Below are 17411 nucleotides of genomic sequence, written 5' to 3' on the forward strand. Positions count from 1 at the left end.
AACAAATTGGCCCAAAAGATGAAAAAAAAAAAATTTTGAGTTAAGGAAAGGCTCTTGCTTCCTGCACCCATCATTGTTAAATACACCTCACTACTAATAGACAAAGACTAAAATATTCTCTCTCACACTACACTACATCACCGCTGAAAAAAAGAAGAGAAAGAGAACGCTGTAAAGAATAAAAAAGAAAAAGAAAAAGAGAATGCGTTGAAAAAAAACTGTCATGGAAGTTGCGTGTTGAAATAAAATACGAAGAGTAAATTAAAGACTAAAAAATTGAAAAAATAAATTATTAGAACTGAAAGAAGAAAATTTAAAATATTTGATGAGAGATAATAAAGACAATAAGTCCAAAATTAAAATTTAACCTTTTAATAATGAGATTTAAGCTGATATTAGTATCAATGAAATTTTTAAAAAATATATGTCATGTAAAATATAATATTTTATTTAAAATGAAAATATATAATGCCCATAACTTAATAATGTTATCAATAAGATATGATACATATTCGCTGAATGGAAATAAGTTGAGACTGAAACTGAGCTATTGAATTTAATAGGAAGGGATGAAAATATAGGCACCATAGTATCATTCAGCCTCGTATCCACTCTGCCAATACAAATATAATTTAACTGTTTAAATAAAATATCTTATATATGGAATTTTTTTATGCATATATGATTATTTATTCATTTAATTATCAAACGATATTATTAATTTCGTCTGTTATTCATTTTCTTAAAGGAATCGAGGCTGAGTTACAATATATATTTAAGAATGTCTCTATTCCTAATGTTACTTGTATGATTATAATCAAATGATATAAAAATTATTGTTTTTTAATTTAGAATACTAAGTTGTAATTAATATACTTAAAAGTCGAGAATGACTACACCTAATTGGACTCTAGTTATCAGATCATGAGTTGAACACTCAATTCAATGAGTTATAATTGTTGTTGAGCGGTTATTTATAAACTATAATGACTATCATAACTTCAGGTTAAGGACTACTATCTAAAGGATATTTAAAGGATTTATAAATGTAAACTCTCCCTAAGTACATTTTATCTTATTTAATACACTTATATACTCATATTTGACACTGGTGTGCTCTTAGTGACTTAAGCATTGAATAATCTTATCTTTTTTAGGTGAACTTCATTCTTTATTTGTAGACCAACTGAAAATGCACACACAGAAGAATACCAAGATCCTCACCACAAGATAAGAACAATAAATATTTTTAAAATCATATGCATCAGTGAAGTTGAGAATAATAATTGTAATTATGAGCATATTAGTAGTTAATGGATAGGATAATGAAAATTAAGTATTTTCATTTTAGAAGGGTATGAGTATTGTACTATAATATTATTCTCGTCATTTGAAGATTAAATAAAAAAGAGTTGATGTTGAATAACTTAACAACAAAATCATAAACCTTTATTACGAACTAATTAACTTCGTATTCACTCAAGCAGAGTTCTTACTTAAACTCAAGACAACGTGTTTGTGTTTGTCCTCTTGCGTTGCATATTGCAAGCTGCGACCTGGCTTTAATACCACTCATCACTGTCATTACACGGTGTTTAGAGCACATTCACAAGAAAAAAAAAGAATGATTGCATGCTCAGTTAAACGTTTATGCGATGGAAATGTTATAGGGTGAAGTAGTATTTACTTGACATATAAATTAAAAGCCTCTTTAACAAAGCTTGCTTTCGCCTGCTGAAATGCAATTAAGCTCGTTTTATAATTTATACTTCCTCTATTGTCAAAATTTTAAACACTTATCTTTTTTTCTTGCCGACAAAAACCAGCTCCAACTTTGCTTACTCTGCTTATACGAGGATCATAGCCCAAATTCACATGTTAACGTGTTTCCTTCCCCTCCTAGTGTTTACTTTTATCACCTGCAAATGTGTGATCCAACTTGAAGTGTTTTCCATATTAAACAGTCAAATGCTTTATAATCAAGTTGCGTTAAGGCAAGCATAGTAAAGTATGTTTAAAGAAGGAACAAACCCATTATTATTCATAAAATAACTAAGCTACGTTTACCTCCTATTTGTTTCCATTTGACTAGGAATGATAGATTATTTTTCTCTGCGGGTAATACCAAAAATGGCCTATTATTGAGTTGTTTCAGTGAACATTTGGAGTTTATTCAGTGCATATGGTTTTGGTTTCAACATCACAAAAATAATAGAATTAACCAGATCCACCCTGACTGCGATGAGATAAGGGTAAGATAGCACATGCAGCATCTGGAATCCATAATAATAGTCATCGTTCACTTAGAAAACTGCAGTTTTATCGATTTGTAGGAAATATTGGATCAACAAAAGAACCATTAGAGACCCCAAATCGAAGTCGTGGTCACATGCAAAGCACGTTACTTACTACCCACGTCAGAGCATTAAATAGCTTTAGAAGGAATGAAGGATGTTGAAAACGCCTTGGTGCATGTGAACAGCTGCTCTATGCCTCACTCTTCCGCCACACGGTGCCGCAATGCTTGGATTATTAGATTTCAAATTTGGGGGTAAATGGAATTAGAAACTCATTATTCTATGAGTTTCTATCATTTTGATTATTTATTTTATATTCCACTATGATGTTGTGGTCGGTTATGCCACTATGACAGTGTGCTATATAAGCAGCAAGAGGGTACACGTTACTGGCAGTACCGCAGACAAACAAACATAGTTTTATGCAAAGAGCAAGAGTAAGACGGAAGTGGTAGTGACTCAAAATGAAGAGAATTATGTGTGTGGCTTTGCCACTAGTAGTTTTTGCAGTGGCGAACATGTGTTATGGGATGGCAGATGCAGCAGAGGTGAAACCTCCGACGACATATTTGAAGTGGCATTATTACAAGATCACCAATACATGCCGCGACGTGGAGGAGTATGTCCGGCACGAAGTTAAACTGTTTTGGGATAATGATAGAAGCATTACGCCAAAGCTTCTACGCTTGGTTTATTCGGACTGTTTTATCACTGTATGTACTCTTAACTTTCTACCTTATTTATTCTGGTACTGCTTGAAATTTTTCTTCTCTACACACTTCTCAACTTTCCAACACAAGGGAAAACTTGCTGGTTTAGCAGCCGAATACTTGACTCTTTAGGCAGGGATGACAAAATAGCCAGACTTTGCCTAGTAAGGAGGCATAGAAAGGTAGTGTTGTCAAAAGTCTAAAATAACCAAATCACTTTGTTGATTTAGGTAGATGGAGTTTAATAAATTAGAGTTTAAAGCATACGATGACAGTTACGTAATGCATAATTTGTTTTTACAAACCTTTCAGATGAAAGGATGCATTTGTTCTTTTTCCCCTCTAAACCTTAAATCATATTTTGTGGCCTAGGGATGTGATGGGTCCATTCTGCTTGACGAAGGACCAAATCCAGAGAAAAATGCAGCACAAAACCGGGGGCTTGGAGGATTTGTAGCCATTGACAAGATCAAAGCTGTTGTCGAATCACGATGCCCTGGAAAAGTCTCTTGTGCTGATATACTCCACCTCGCCACCAGAGATGCTGTTCATCTGGTACTCTCTCAACACCCACTTCTATATAGAAGCATACTTTCCACTGGCCCCTTCGTATATGACTTAAGCAGGGGTAAAAGTAACCGATTTGAGGACTGATGTCTACAGGCAGGTGGACCAGCTTACCCAGTTTTTACAGGAAGAAAGGACGGTGGTATATCAGATGCTACATCGGTAGACCTTCCATCACCATCCATCTCGCTGCAGAAACTTATAGAATATTTCAAATCGAGGAACTTGAATGAAGTACACATGACAACACTTTTAGGTAAGGAAAACCTACATTCCACTAGACATTACATACTATAATATTCCTAATTTTTGGTCGGAATGAATGTGTTTGCCACAAATCAACACAGGAGCACACACAATGGGCCGCACACATTGTAGCTACATTGTTGATCGTCTATACAACTACAGTGGGTCCGGAAAACCTGATCCAAGTATGAATGCCACTCTACTAGGGTCATTGAGAAAACTTTGCCCACCAAGGAAGAAGGGACAGACAGACCCTCTGGTATACCTAAACCCAGAATCAGGATCACATTACAACTTCACAGAGTCATACTACAGCAGGATCCTATCCAACGAAGCTGTCCTAGGAGTTGATCAACAATTAAAAAATGGTGAAAACACTAAACAGACAGCCGAGGAGTTTGGCATTGGATTTGAAGATTTTCGGAAAACTTTTGCTGTATCTATGTACCAGATGGGGAATTTCAAGGTTTTAACGGGAAACCAAGGTGAAATACGCAAAAATTGTCGATACACAAATAAGTAGGAGGCGAAATCAGATGTTTAGATGGACTAAGATATGCCCAGTTGAAACGGATTTGTTTGTGTTTTGAAGGTAAAGAATAATACATGAATAATGCCCTCTGTCTTTTATAACTTGTGAGTTTCATTATTCAAATCACTAAAAAAATCATCTTGGTATAGCATGTATAAAACATAAACATAACCCTTTCTGTCAATTAAAACCATCACAAAAATTGACTGCATGTTCCCATATCTTTCAACAATCCTTCCTATGACATATCCACCTTCTATTTCTACTGGTAAGCGTGTGCTCTTTCCGTACTCCAAATTCTCTGGGTAGTAACAAACTTTTGTACAATTTTCTCCAGAAATGAGTTGAACCAAAAATCCAAAAGAAATAAATTGTTTGCATAACCTGTGCACTTGTCCATGATATAAATTGATCAACCTGGGAGCAACCAGAGATGAAAAGTTCCCTTTCAATCTTTTTAGTGGCTTCAAGAGGATGATAGTAGAGAGAATATATTAATACAATATAAGGAATGAAAAAAAAATCATATACTAAAATAAAAGGAAAGCAATCTTTAATATGATCTTCAGAAAATCAAATGCATTGCTGACGGAACAAACTCCTAATAGACAAGAAAAGCTAAATAGGAATATTTAAAAAAAAACGTATGTATAGTATGTTACATGTAATCCACTTTGTTCAATTTTATAATCAATTGTAGCACTTTAAAAATGACATAACTAAAAATCAAATTTATATTGAAAATTCTAGTAATCAATTATCTGAGGCCGCTCCTCAATAATCAACCGTGCTAATGAAATGAAGCCCGTGCATCCTCAAATGATATATTGCATGTGTTAATTACAAAAAAACTATTTACAAACAACAAAAGCACACAAGTGCGCAGAAAAAAAGAATCCCTTACAAGATATGAAATAAGTAAATTAAGTCTTAGAACCCTGATAGATAAAGGAATATGAGAGGCTATAATATTATTAATTTGAAAACTCGGTGAGCTCAGTGACTCTAGGAAAAGACGTGTCCAAGACTCTTACCAGAATGAAGAATACTCTCCTAATAGGGGTGACAGTGCAGGTGAACCATGCGGGCCGGCCTGCTGACCCAATTAGGCCCGTCCCGCATAACCTGCAGTGTCTGTCCAAACCAACATAGAGACGAGGCGGGTTAGCCCGCGGGCTCACATAAATAAAAAAATAAAATTTTATTATATATAAAAAATCATACCTCACTCACGCATTATTCCAGTGTGATCTTTCTTTTATTTTATTTTAAAAAAATTATATCTAATGTACTAAAAAAAATATTTTATTTTAATCATCTAAAGGAGTTAATATTAAGAGTGATAATGAATTTAGTTTTAAGTAAGTTTTATATTTAAAATTTATTAATAAAAAAATAATATTAAGAAGGGAGATTTCAATAAAATAGTTAAAAAATTAGTCATTTTCATTAAAATATTTTGTAACAAAATTTTGACAAGATACTCTCATATATTTACATACATATATAAGAAAAATAGATGCAAAACAAATCATACTTGAATTCATATTTTTATCTTAATTTAGTGAATTGTAACAGTGATACAATTTTAATTTTTCAGCACCAGGAATAAAATTTTTTTATAATTAATGAAATTTTAATTTTTGAAAAATAATATATTTTTCTTTTGTGGATTGGCCCGCGAGTTACCTCAGTGCAGGTCACTAAAAGAAATCTGCACTTATTGCAGGCCAACCCAACCCACTTTTGTGAGCCAAACTCAGAGAGCTAACCCAACCCACATTTTGCGGGACCAATTTTGCGGGCCAAAGGCTAACCCAACCCACTTTTTGTGGGCCAAACACGGACCGGCATGCATTGCCATCCCTATCTCCTACAGATTTCTAACAATACTCCAAATACTCCAGCCTGATTCTCCTGACTCTCCTCTCTCTCTCCTCAAATACCAACTCCACAACACGTTTATAAAGCTCCGACACAGCTAAGAAGCCCCGCTTCCGCACTCCGGACGCATGCGTATCTGATACATGCATGACACGGTGTCGGAGACACTTCCTTGGGTCGAACACGGCCTAGCTTTTGGACACGCCGAATATGACACGGTCCACCTCCTTGGACATGTTTGTCACATAAAAAACTAGCGAGAAAAGAAAAGACCACGTCGTGAGTTGCAGTGACGACGTCGTTTCACACAATCTCACAGTTCCCCTACTCTCCCCACTAGAGTACAATACAACGACAGCATGGGCTTCCGCCTTCAAAAGTGGTGGAACATGAACGATCTCCAGAATTTCCTTGGAGATGAAAGGTGGCGTTGTGGCGGATGGGAGTTTTGTGGTTGTGGTGACAGCGGCTAGAGGGGAGGGACAGGACAAAGAGGATGAGAGATCCTACCAAAGTCATACTTTTAATTTTGAATTTAATACTATTATTTAATTTATATTTTTCAATTTAAATTTAAATACGATTTATTATTTAATTATATAATATTATGTATTTTTTTATAATTTAAATATTATATTTTTATTTTACTCTATTTTTAGATTACAAACATAAAATTATTTTTAAAAATTTAAATTTATTTTTAAATAATAAATTAAAGTTTTATTAAAGAATAATATTTTAAGATAATATTAAGCTTTTATCAAATTTTTACTCAAGAAAAAAGTAAAATATTAAAGATAATAATTGTTATAATAATCAAATTAAAATGAAAAATATATAAAATAACCTTAAACAAATATAACATATATAATATATTATACTATAAAATATAAAATAACCTAAAATAATATAATTAATATATATATGTCCCAAGTCCTATAATCTTTAATTTAACTTTATCCCGTGCCTTTGTCCGTATATCTATGCTTCATAGCTACACATCCCTCATGACACCTCACCCCTTACTTAACTAACTTTCCTTCTTTTAACTCCTCCTGCCCCAGAGACTCTTCCTTCCTCACCTCTATATGTTCTTTTCCCTCCCACTTCCATAAATTTTCATATTTTAAAAAATGTCCCTATGTAATATTCTGGATTATGTAATCTGGAAGTCATTCTCCAAATTCATAATTAACTTCCAGATTACATAATCCGGAAGTCTTTTTTCAGATGCATGATTAGTTTCTGGATTACATAATCCAGAAATCTTTTCTAGCTTTCGGATTATGTAATCTGGATGCTTTTTTTCAAATGCGTATTCAGATTATATAATCTAGAAGCTACTATCAAATTCAGACTTCCGGATTATATAATCCATAATACTCTTCTGGATTATATAATCCAGAATACTATTATGGATTATGTACTCCGAAATATGAAAGTGAGACAAGAAGGATAAAAAAGTATTTTCATATTTTGTACGGGATGTCAGAAAAACATACGGAGGTGCTGAAGAAAGAGTCCTGCCCCACTCTCTTTCTTCTAGTGTAGACCTGTCATATTCTAGATCTTTCTGTATATTATGCCCATAAACATCTACTACTGGGCCCAGTCCCTTTTTCCTAGAGTAGACCTACCATAATCTAGGCCTTTCAGTATATTATTAGACCCATAAGCATCTTTTTGATGCCTAGAGTCCTTTTACAGGATGTAATTTTCTTCATATGGTAGAAACTATAAAAGCAAAAATACCTTCTACGTTGCTCAGTCTTACTTTCGCAGCGATAAATTTTAAAGAAATAGAAGCAATAACATACAGATACACACATATATAAATATACAAGACATTGCTCCTATATTTGATTCCCTACATATTTGTTGCTTTTGATGACAATTAACTTCTCCTTTTGATCATTCCACAAAAGTTATACCCAAAGTATTCGCTGCTACCCGGCAAAAATATTTTTTGGTCATTAATAATTCTTGCATAAAATTTCCAGTGGAAGGGAAAAGAGTTTTGAGTGCACCACTCTGAAGAAATGCCTTGGTAAAAGACCATCCAGGAATCAAAATAGAAACCTTAAAAAGTCAAGCATACTAATAAAATGTAATTCAGAATAAATTGATATTACCTCATTAAAAGAGTAATGAAGACAATCGACATACAGCAGCTGAATGAACCTCCAAGAGCTAAACCGCTTCAAGCTGCAAAGTCTTCCATCCAAAGTGGACAAGTAATGACTAAAGTTTTAACACCAAACTCCCGTTTGGAAATGCAGAGCCATATACGTGAGATAGTTATTGTGATTCAGAGCTTCTGTCTCAAGTATTGGCAACCTTAGTCCACATTCTCCTCACTATTGTTCATTTTCTTCATTACCTATCGAGAGATGAGATTTTAATTTCAAAAACAAAATATTAGAAATATATAAGGAATAAATACATTTTTTAAGTATTACTTAATCCATCTTGTATCAAGTAAAGTGCATCAAAATGAAATGAACTAGAATAGCAAATTCCAGCTATATTTCCACAAAATTTTATCCTTAAGAGATTATCTTTGAATGCAAGTTTTTAGGACTAACTCAACCCAAAAAGCTAAAGCAGGAGACGATAGTTGTCCACCACTTATATGTACTATTTTCTCCATACCACAAAATTGAACATAGACGGATGGTTCAAGAACTGCTGAACTATAGACCTAACAACTACTAGGATGCACTTTGATATCATCTTACAATTTGGACTTACGCCTAACTCAACTCCAAAAATAAGCTGATGAGAGTTATCTTCTATTCTACTTAAATACATTATTCCGGTCATATACAACTAATAATCGATATAGAATCTCCAACAAACTAAAACAATGATTAAGCATTCACCAAATAAAAAATGACACAAGGTTAGCAAAAGCAGTTAATACCTCAACTATGAGTAACACATAGAGGAACATAACGAACTTAGGATTTACCTTGTTAAAATATTTCTTTTGGAGTTTGATTGCAGTTGTTACGCATCTTTTCACATTGATCTTTAACATCTTGTCATTGAAGATCTATGAAATATAAATTTGGTATATAAAGTTAGAGAACGCACAATAATCAATAATGATTCAATTTGGTATATATGAATTGAATGAACCACCTGAGGAAGGAACACTAAGTTATAACATGAATGCAGATCTCATTTGGTAAAGAAATTGGTTGAGGAAGGAAAAACACAGTTAAAAACAGATCTCATTAAGAACGTATATAAATTCGTTTCAACTTTCAAGAAATGATTATGGAAAATCACAAAAGGACTTAAAATTTGATGCAATAAAATAACCTAAACAAACCATGGTCAAATGATAAAATAAATGAAAAAGAAGAGTTTTATTTAACTTTCTGGTCCCTATAATATATGTTTTTTTTGTTATTGTGTCCCTCCTAATTTTTCCTGCTTGGGTGGGTGCCTTTAAACAATTATATTTCGTTTAAGCCCTTAATGTTATTGTTTTATTTTCCAATAAAATCGTAAACTTTTGAAATATTATGGTGAAAATTTTCATTTTAATCTCTATTGTTTATGAATCATCAGGCCTGTATTCTAATCTATGTTAGCCACAACATCACTTGAAGACAAGGGCCAAACAGGAGAAAAAGTAAGAGAATTAAAACAAAACAACCTTTTAGTCATGGGGACTAAAAAGCTCTTTAAGCCTAAAAATATATTGACAATAGGGTTTTAGTAATATACAGTAACACCAGAACCAGGCATAAGTTGATGCAAGAAAAGAAAGCCATCAAATAGGTACAAGCTCCTTTAACTTTTCTCAACAGAGTACATCAGACATCATTAAATAATAACACTGATGCAATTATTGAACGTTAGTTTGAAAATGTCACGAAGGTACAAAGTCCATGGAAGAATACACGTTTCCAGAAATAGAAATTTCTGCAATTTCAAAAACCATTATCCAAACAAAGGTACCCAAAATCAAACATTATAAGCATAAAATAGAAGACAAAGTAAGAATGGTAAAATAGTTATAACTTTTGAAACAGCAACTAAATGCCGAATAAAAAATAAAAACAAAAGATTAAAGCACATGCCTTTATTATATCATCAAAGGAGTGAGCTTCTCGAAGGATCTTCTGGCGGTTTAAAACCAGAATTGCTGCAACACAGAATATGGCCAACTCATTATTTGCTTTCATTGTAGAGGAAACACTGCTCATTTGAGCTCGATCATTTTTTTGCCACATATTCCTTGCCAAGCCACAAAAGGAATGGGATGAGAACGTCTTCAATTTGATTCTGTATCCAGAGGTATAAGTTCTTTCAAGATTCGAATGTGGGCTGGCTTTTGTGTTGTCATTTTCATTATGATTTGACTGTGACCTACCCTTCACACTACCATCATCGCTATCTGCAATTACTTCTCTCATATCATTGCTTGAGTCTCTAGGAAGATGTAACTCCAATGCTTCCAGGCAATTCTCTTCTAAGTCATAAGCCAAGGATTCATCAAAGTCAGCTGCCCACATCATCTGAACTAAACAAGAATATTGTGATCATGTACCGACAGACCAAATCATTGATGTATGAAAAGGATGATTAAAAAATGGCACAAAATATTGTCAATTTAAAATTACAGGCAACATTCTTATAAATACACACATACATTGTTATAAGGTACACAAACTACTATATTATCAATAACTTCATAAACGCTATGGTTTTCATTAATCCAACCCTTGAGTTATAGTTATATATTATTTTGAGTGTAATGTTTATACACTAACAATTTAAAACGGTTCCACACGGTCAACAAATAAAAAATAACTGACGATATGATTTTGAAGGTAGTTAATGTAAAAGATAACAAAATTACCATACATGATGATTTATGATTGGATGACCATGTAAAACTGTTTTCCATTGCCAATGCAACCTCTTATTTTAATTCTTTTTGTCAAATTCTCTCAAAATTGCACACCTATAAGCATGTAATGAGAGTTTTTATGTTTTATATATTTTAAAAATATATATTACATTAATTTTGATGTATATGAATAGAGTAAGAAATAATTTTAGAGGAATAAGATTTTATAAATACAATATATATACGACAAGAACATTCAATCTAACATTAGATTTCTTAAAAATAAAATTATCTGATAAAAAATCATTGAGTTATACTTTTATTTTTTTTATCAGCATCGTTGAGTTATATAAAAGTATAACATATAGCAATGTAAACTAATCCCTTCCCATAAATATATCGTTATTGGCCTTTAAAATTCATTTCAATGTTTTCCAGTAATCCAATAATCTTTAGACTTTCTGTTGAAGTAGAAGCAGACAAGCAAAAAAATAGTTCCCCAAAAAAGTAGCTATTGAATTAATTGGTTCTTTTTTGAAGATGGTGGGGGGGAATGAATCACAAACCTCCCACATTGAAAGAGCCTCATTGAAAGACAACTCTCTTCGAAAAAGAACTAGCAACATGCGAAATGCAAAATGAAGGCTTTCAGCTCCGATTTTTGACAGGTGGGCAAACATTTCTTTGTCTAACAGTTCAAGAATATGCCATAATGCTCGCAACTGCTTCAACACTCTAGTTGGGCCTTCCATTTGAAAATTTTCTCTCTAGAGATATGTGAAACAAAACAAGTCAGTCACCACAAAATAACTTACATAGTTGAAAACTTAGCAAAGTTTGCGAATACCATTCTCCTTAAAAGCATCTCAAAACACCAAAACGCATCTGCATTATCCTCAAATATTACAACAAAGGGAGACAGCAAATCGCTCATACCTAAAATCCAATTTTCAGTGAAAAGATAAGTTTTGGCATCCAGAGTCAGTGAGATAGGACTCTTAATAGAACAGAATCGTCAGTAAGAAGTCAAGAAATACAAAGGAAAAAGCATAACCTTGGCAATACCCTGTAGCAGGATCAACCCAAGCATAGACAGCAAGAATATCTGACATTCTAGCTAAATTTCTCGTGTCCTCATAGAATTCAAGATGACTGTCAGTCCTCACAACATCAACAACTGAAAAGGAGTAATCTCGTTAGCTAGAAAGAAGATCAGGACAAAATATATGCTGTCACCAAAAAGAGAAGATAAACTCTCACTCCATGTTTAACTAGGGGGAAGAGGGAAACACTCTATACAACTTAGGTACCTATCCTATGCAAGGTCCAAAGCCATTCTGATACTCTCTCTTCACTGACAGGCCATGCTTGAGAAAGTGAGGATCTTATCATTGCTGGCTGAGGTACATCTGATATTTTTAGTTGATTTACCATCTGTGCTTGATAAACTTGATTCTTAGACAGAAGTTCCAGTTCTTTCGCATCAGGTGAAGCAATTCCAATTTCAGAGTCCATGGGATGTAAGGTCGGAAGAGGTTGTTTGCTATTTGATTCAATAACTAAATCTACATTGTTATTAATTCGAAAGCTATGCATACTGTCATCTTCAAATCTTGATTGTTCTGGCACAGGAAGTTTATCCCTGTGCTCTGTGCCTGACTGTCTATCTTTACCACTATTCCCAAACATGTTAGTGACAGATGAATGAGAAAAATCCAAACTACTGTCACTTACATAATCAGATTCCTCTTCTTCTCTCCCTAACTTTGGGGAACTGGAGTTTCGTTGACCAGAAGAATCATATGCAGCATTGTAGCTTACTCTCAAATCAACTAGGTCAACCCCATTATCAGAGCTTTTCCAATGGCTTGCTTTTTCCTCTGTACAGATATTGCTCCTATCACAACATTTTTCTACTTCAACGTTATTATCATAACAAGTGGATTCTTCTGTATCATCTTGTAATTTCTGTCGATCTTTGGAAAAAGTGCGCATATCCATTACTTTGGATCCAACAACATATGCCAATGAACCAGTACCTACACTAGAATGCATTGTTTGGCATTGCTTAATCAGGTCACTATAATGCTCCCTGCAAGGACAGATCCTTGTGGAAGTCAATAAATAATAATTGCATATTAAGAATACAACAAATATGCTACCCTAGTTGAAACAAATCATATGGCCATTGAATGCCAAAGTCATTTTACAAATAACACTTCCAAACATTGACACAATTGCACAGATAGTAACCAGTTGCCAAAGGAAGGTAGATACACATGCATTGCCATATGGTTACAGTTATCCATGATAGAAATATTGAATTTAGCAAGTTCTAAGTTGTGACACTCCTGGCTAAAGATCATAGATTCAATATTCATTATGTGAAAAAATATCATACAAGATCCCAAAATGAGAGGAAAAAAGTAAAAGGAAGTGGAAGGATCCACACCTCCTAGCCGCTCTCAACCTTCTTCGATACTCAGTAGTGCTGCTCAGTGTATAACAACCTAGTAAAAACTCCCAAACTTCAGGTCTTATTGATGGATCTACACCCTAACAAAAATGTGTAAAAAGGTGTAACAGATCAGGAAGACCAACAATTCATTAATTAGCTCAAATTTAGGATATTTGAAACCCAAATGTTTGATGCTTCTAGAGTACATATCTATACATTCATATTGATGAAAAAAGAAATTAAATTACAAATTTTAGTAAACATCAAGTAATCTACGGTAAATATATTCAGAACACATCAAGAAAGTAACCAGATTGGTAGACTCGGAAAAATAACTTGAAGCTTTGTATGATGTATTGATAAATAAAAACACATATGTGGGAATAATAGTACAGAAGAGAAACAACATTTTATCCCATATATGCAAACTGATTTGCATATTACCAATTTGGTATAAATTAGAGATTAATTCCTAGTATGATGTAAAATGGATAATGAATGGAGTCAGTTGAGCGCACGACATAGGATTTTTTGAAGTTGTGCCACTAGACCATGACTTAAGGCAGTTCTTTTCTATTTTAATGAAATTGTGGATTACTTATAAACTATTTGTTAAATAGTACATGTGCAAGACACTGGTGTACATTATATATAGTAATGAGAAAAATAAATAAAATTCATTTTATATATGTTTTGTGAATATGATGAACATAATGCATTTTATTAGGCTTTCAGCATTTAATTAAAACAGCCAGGGTTCTGTCATCATGAGCAGATCATCTGAAGGCAGCAGAATGGCTCAATGGTATCCCAAATGCAAAACAAACTCACCCTATGATGAACAAAGGTGTTATGGTCATATGAATATCAATTTTGCTATGTTCATAAATCAGTATTCAAGGGAACACGAGACTTCCCCATAATGCCATGGTGAAAACAGAAAATTTAGCAATTGAACTAACTCTTTTTGTTGACAATGGGAAGAAAACATTGAATGCAGCACAGTGAATGTAGACTAGGTTCAAACCATCCAGCTCATTAGAAATTTGAAGGTAAAAATTAAGGAAAACCCCTTTTTTATCACATTTGCAAAACAATAAAGACAAAATGCCTGTAGCTTATTTTTCCAGTTATTATATATACTAAAACGACTTTCACATCTAATAAATTAACAAGTTGTGGCATCATGAAACCTCATGATTTCATTAAAAAAAGAGAGAGATATCCACCTTTGAGTTGTGAGCAACATCCATGATTTCATAAAAGTAATAAATAAATAAATCCGCCCTTAAGTTGAGACCTGATTCCCAAGAATATGGCTTCAATAAAAATATCACTCTGCCTTGTGCCATGCCCAAAATTTATCCCTACTCTCTTACTTTTGCACCCTAATGTAAATTAATCTCCTATGCCAAATTGGCAATTTGCACCTTTGGAATTGAAATTAAAATTAGAGAAAAACAGGTCAACGACAACCCCTGAAAAAGAACACCATAAACCTAAAAACATTGACGACCTTACCGACAGTAAAAAGTTAACTACATATTACATAAAGTTAGGCATGGTTGTTCAAATCTATTACTCCAATTCATGACCATGCATCATCCTAAACTGAATGGGTGTACCAAATTCATGAGCATGCATCATCCTAAACTGAATGGGTGTACCAAATTCATGAGCATGCATCATCCTAAACTGAAAGAAGATGATTATGGTGAACAGGTTATGACAAGGATAATGGTGCAGGCAAGTAAAAGAAGAAAAATAATCACGGCTTAATGACAACATACCCCCAGCACAATCAATTTTAGAGCCTTCCGGAAACCAGACACCTTTCCTTCACTATCTGACATGGCTTGCCATTTGTCTGGCTTTAGCATTCTCTTTACCTGTTCCATAAAGATTAATAAAATCATTAAAAAAAAGCCACCTTAATACCTTACAAGAAGATTATATATCTATAATAAACAACAAGATCTCCTTAGATGCCCAACTGTTCAAATGAAAAACATAGAGCAATCCCCACTAATACATACATACACATATATACATATATGATTGAAAAGGGGGATTTTGAGGGTTATCAAATCACAATATGTATTCCGCTAAAAAAAAACCGTGTAAAGTGCAATCAATCCTGAAGTTTTAGGGCATTGTCAATTGATGAACTAGCGTCAAATTACAAAAGTTGCTTTGGACTGATCATCCTATACCCATTTTACACAAAGGATAGCATTCAAAACAGCCCCGACATCAATCCTTAACAATATAAACAATGTTGACAAAGAAACCTAAAAAATCGTCCAACAAATAACAAAATGCTGCCTACCATTAGTCTTGTATAAAAATACAAAAGATTAAGTGCAGTGCAAGCACTCTGAGTACGATGATGCGATCGACAGAACTTGAGCATAAGCAATGCAATTAATAAAACGCGGTAGAGTTGTAGTCTTACAGTTACAACAACCTTTACAGGCGAGTGAAAAAGGCAGGGATCCCCAATGTCGCGCACGATGGAAGTCACTTTTCGAAAACTGACAGCCCCGGCTTTTCCACATTTCCATTGCTTGTCTTCCTCGCCACAATACATCACACCCACTCACCTTCCACCGCAATCGCCAATCACAGCAATGTCAATATCTAACTACACACATAACAAACCCCTAATTGCATGCCGAACGAAAACCTTCAATGTTACATTACTATTGACGCTGCTACTATCATTATCGTTTCAATTTCAAAATTCGATCCACGAACGGTGCAATCCACGACTACAGATATTCCTTCTTTTGCAGAGATTGAACAAGCAATAGTCTACGGTCAGAAAAACACGCTGAAGAAAGAGTGCGAGAAAAAAAAATCTAATCATGAATCGCAATCATACCGAAATGCAAGCAGTGGAATCGAGAGGGAAACGAGAGAGAGATCGAAAACGACGGTGAAACGGATTGATTGATTGATCGTAACGGAAAGGGTTTGAGTTGCGATGAGAGAGAGAGAGAGTGATGAAGTGATGGAGTGAGTGGAGGTTGAAGTTCAGGTTGAGGAGAACCTCCTCCGTGCGTGCATCGTCGTTTGCTCGAAAAACAACGAGAAAAGGTGAAAAGACGGTTTTGTTTTCATTTCCCCGTAAAATACTTTCGATAATTTGAGGATCAATCTCTTCTCACTGCTTTGGGACAAATGCTAAGTACGTTCAAAGGAGTTAATAATTACTTTAATTGATAATTATGAATAATAATACCGTGTTTAAGAGTTTTCAAACAAAGTAAACAACTACGCAGCCATTAATCACCGCTTCAAAACCACCCACAAAAACGCGTGATGAATTGAATAAAGTTTTGTAGTTTTGTTAATAATATATTATATCTTACTTAACATTTTTTTTCTTTTTTTATAGATTCACACATATATATATATATATATATATATATATATATATTTAAAAAATAAGTTATTAGATTAATTATCATAGGGGCATAAAGTTACACGTCTCTTAAATACTCTTAAATAATGTTTATCTGTCAAGTATGAATGACACGTATTTTGATGAAGTATTTAATTAAAAAAATATTTATTGAGTTTTGGATAATTCTAATACGGTTATATCATAAATTTAGAAATAAAATATATATTATTTTTATAAAAATTTAAATTTATTATATAAATTTTTATTATATTATAAAAATAAAAAATAAATTATTTTAAGTGAATCATAAAAAATATTTTTTTTAAACAAATGAAAACATACTTATATATAAATTTTTATTATCAATTTATTACTATATAATTTATAATTGTATAATATATAAATTTCTATCAATATATCTATATTTTAATTCAATATATC

General features: G+C 33.3%; 2 protein-coding genes across 20 annotated transcripts; one reads left to right on the forward strand and one right to left on the reverse strand.

Annotated features, from left to right (window-relative positions):
• Window positions 1-1361: 1361 nt before the first annotated feature.
• On the reverse strand, window positions 1362-16759 carry LOC137835810 (rab GTPase-activating protein 22). 19 transcript variants are annotated; one of them, XM_090302390.1, is made up of 13 exons: window positions 16446-16759; window positions 16029-16347; window positions 15352-15450; window positions 13556-13659; window positions 12414-13195; window positions 12158-12280; window positions 11951-12039; window positions 11670-11870; window positions 10331-10768; window positions 9208-9291; window positions 8369-8616; window positions 5387-5486; window positions 4428-4769 (listed from the first exon to the last, which is right to left on the reverse strand). In XM_090302390.1, the coding sequence occupies exons 2-11, from the start codon at window positions 16149-16151 to the stop codon at window positions 8575-8577; spliced, it is 2085 nt and encodes a 694-aa protein (XP_090158516.1). In that variant the 5' UTR covers window positions 16152-16347; window positions 16446-16759; the 3' UTR covers window positions 4428-4769; window positions 5387-5486; window positions 8369-8574. The 19 variants fall into 19 exon arrangements, with proteins under 19 accessions (XP_068500609.1, XP_068500600.1, XP_068500603.1 ...); XM_090302391.1 differs by having other exon boundaries at window positions 16029-16344; window positions 16446-16753; XM_068644500.2 differs by having other exon boundaries at window positions 16017-16347; window positions 16446-16753.
• On the forward strand, window positions 2457-4453 carry LOC137835811 (putative peroxidase 61). The gene is made up of 4 exons (XM_068644513.2): window positions 2457-3010; window positions 3380-3562; window positions 3671-3830; window positions 3922-4453. The coding sequence occupies exons 1-4, from the start codon at window positions 2762-2764 to the stop codon at window positions 4341-4343; spliced, it is 1014 nt and encodes a 337-aa protein (XP_068500614.1). The 5' UTR covers window positions 2457-2761; the 3' UTR covers window positions 4344-4453.
• Window positions 16760-17411: the final 652 nt, after the last annotated feature.

Source organism: Phaseolus vulgaris, chromosome 5 (genome assembly GCF_051622355.1).
Source record: "Phaseolus vulgaris cultivar YP4 chromosome 5, ASM5162235v1, whole genome shotgun sequence".
NCBI classification, from domain to species: domain Eukaryota; kingdom Viridiplantae; phylum Streptophyta; class Magnoliopsida; order Fabales; family Fabaceae; genus Phaseolus; species Phaseolus vulgaris.

Excerpts from the sequence above, each read along its gene's own strand:
- LOC137835810 (XM_068644499.2), bottom strand. The coding sequence starts at position 16,151 with ATGTATTGTGGCGAGGAAGACAAGCAATGGAAATGTGGAAAAGCCGGG. Across the intron at positions 15,451-16,016 it reads CTGTAAAGGTTGTTGTAACT|GTAAAGAGAATGCTAAAGCC; the intron begins GTAAGACTACAA and ends TTTATGGAACAG. Across the intron at positions 8,617-9,207 it reads AAAAGAAATATTTTAACAAG|GTAATGAAGAAAATGAACAA; the intron begins GTAAATCCTAAG and ends ATCTCTCGATAG.
- LOC137835811 (XM_068644513.2), top strand. The coding sequence starts at position 2,762 with ATGAAGAGAATTATGTGTGTGGCTTTGCCACTAGTAGTTTTTGCAGTG. Across the intron at positions 3,011-3,379 it reads ATTCGGACTGTTTTATCACT|GGATGTGATGGGTCCATTCT; the intron begins GTATGTACTCTT and ends TTTGTGGCCTAG. Across the intron at positions 3,831-3,921 it reads ACACATGACAACACTTTTAG|GAGCACACACAATGGGCCGC; the intron begins GTAAGGAAAACC and ends AAATCAACACAG.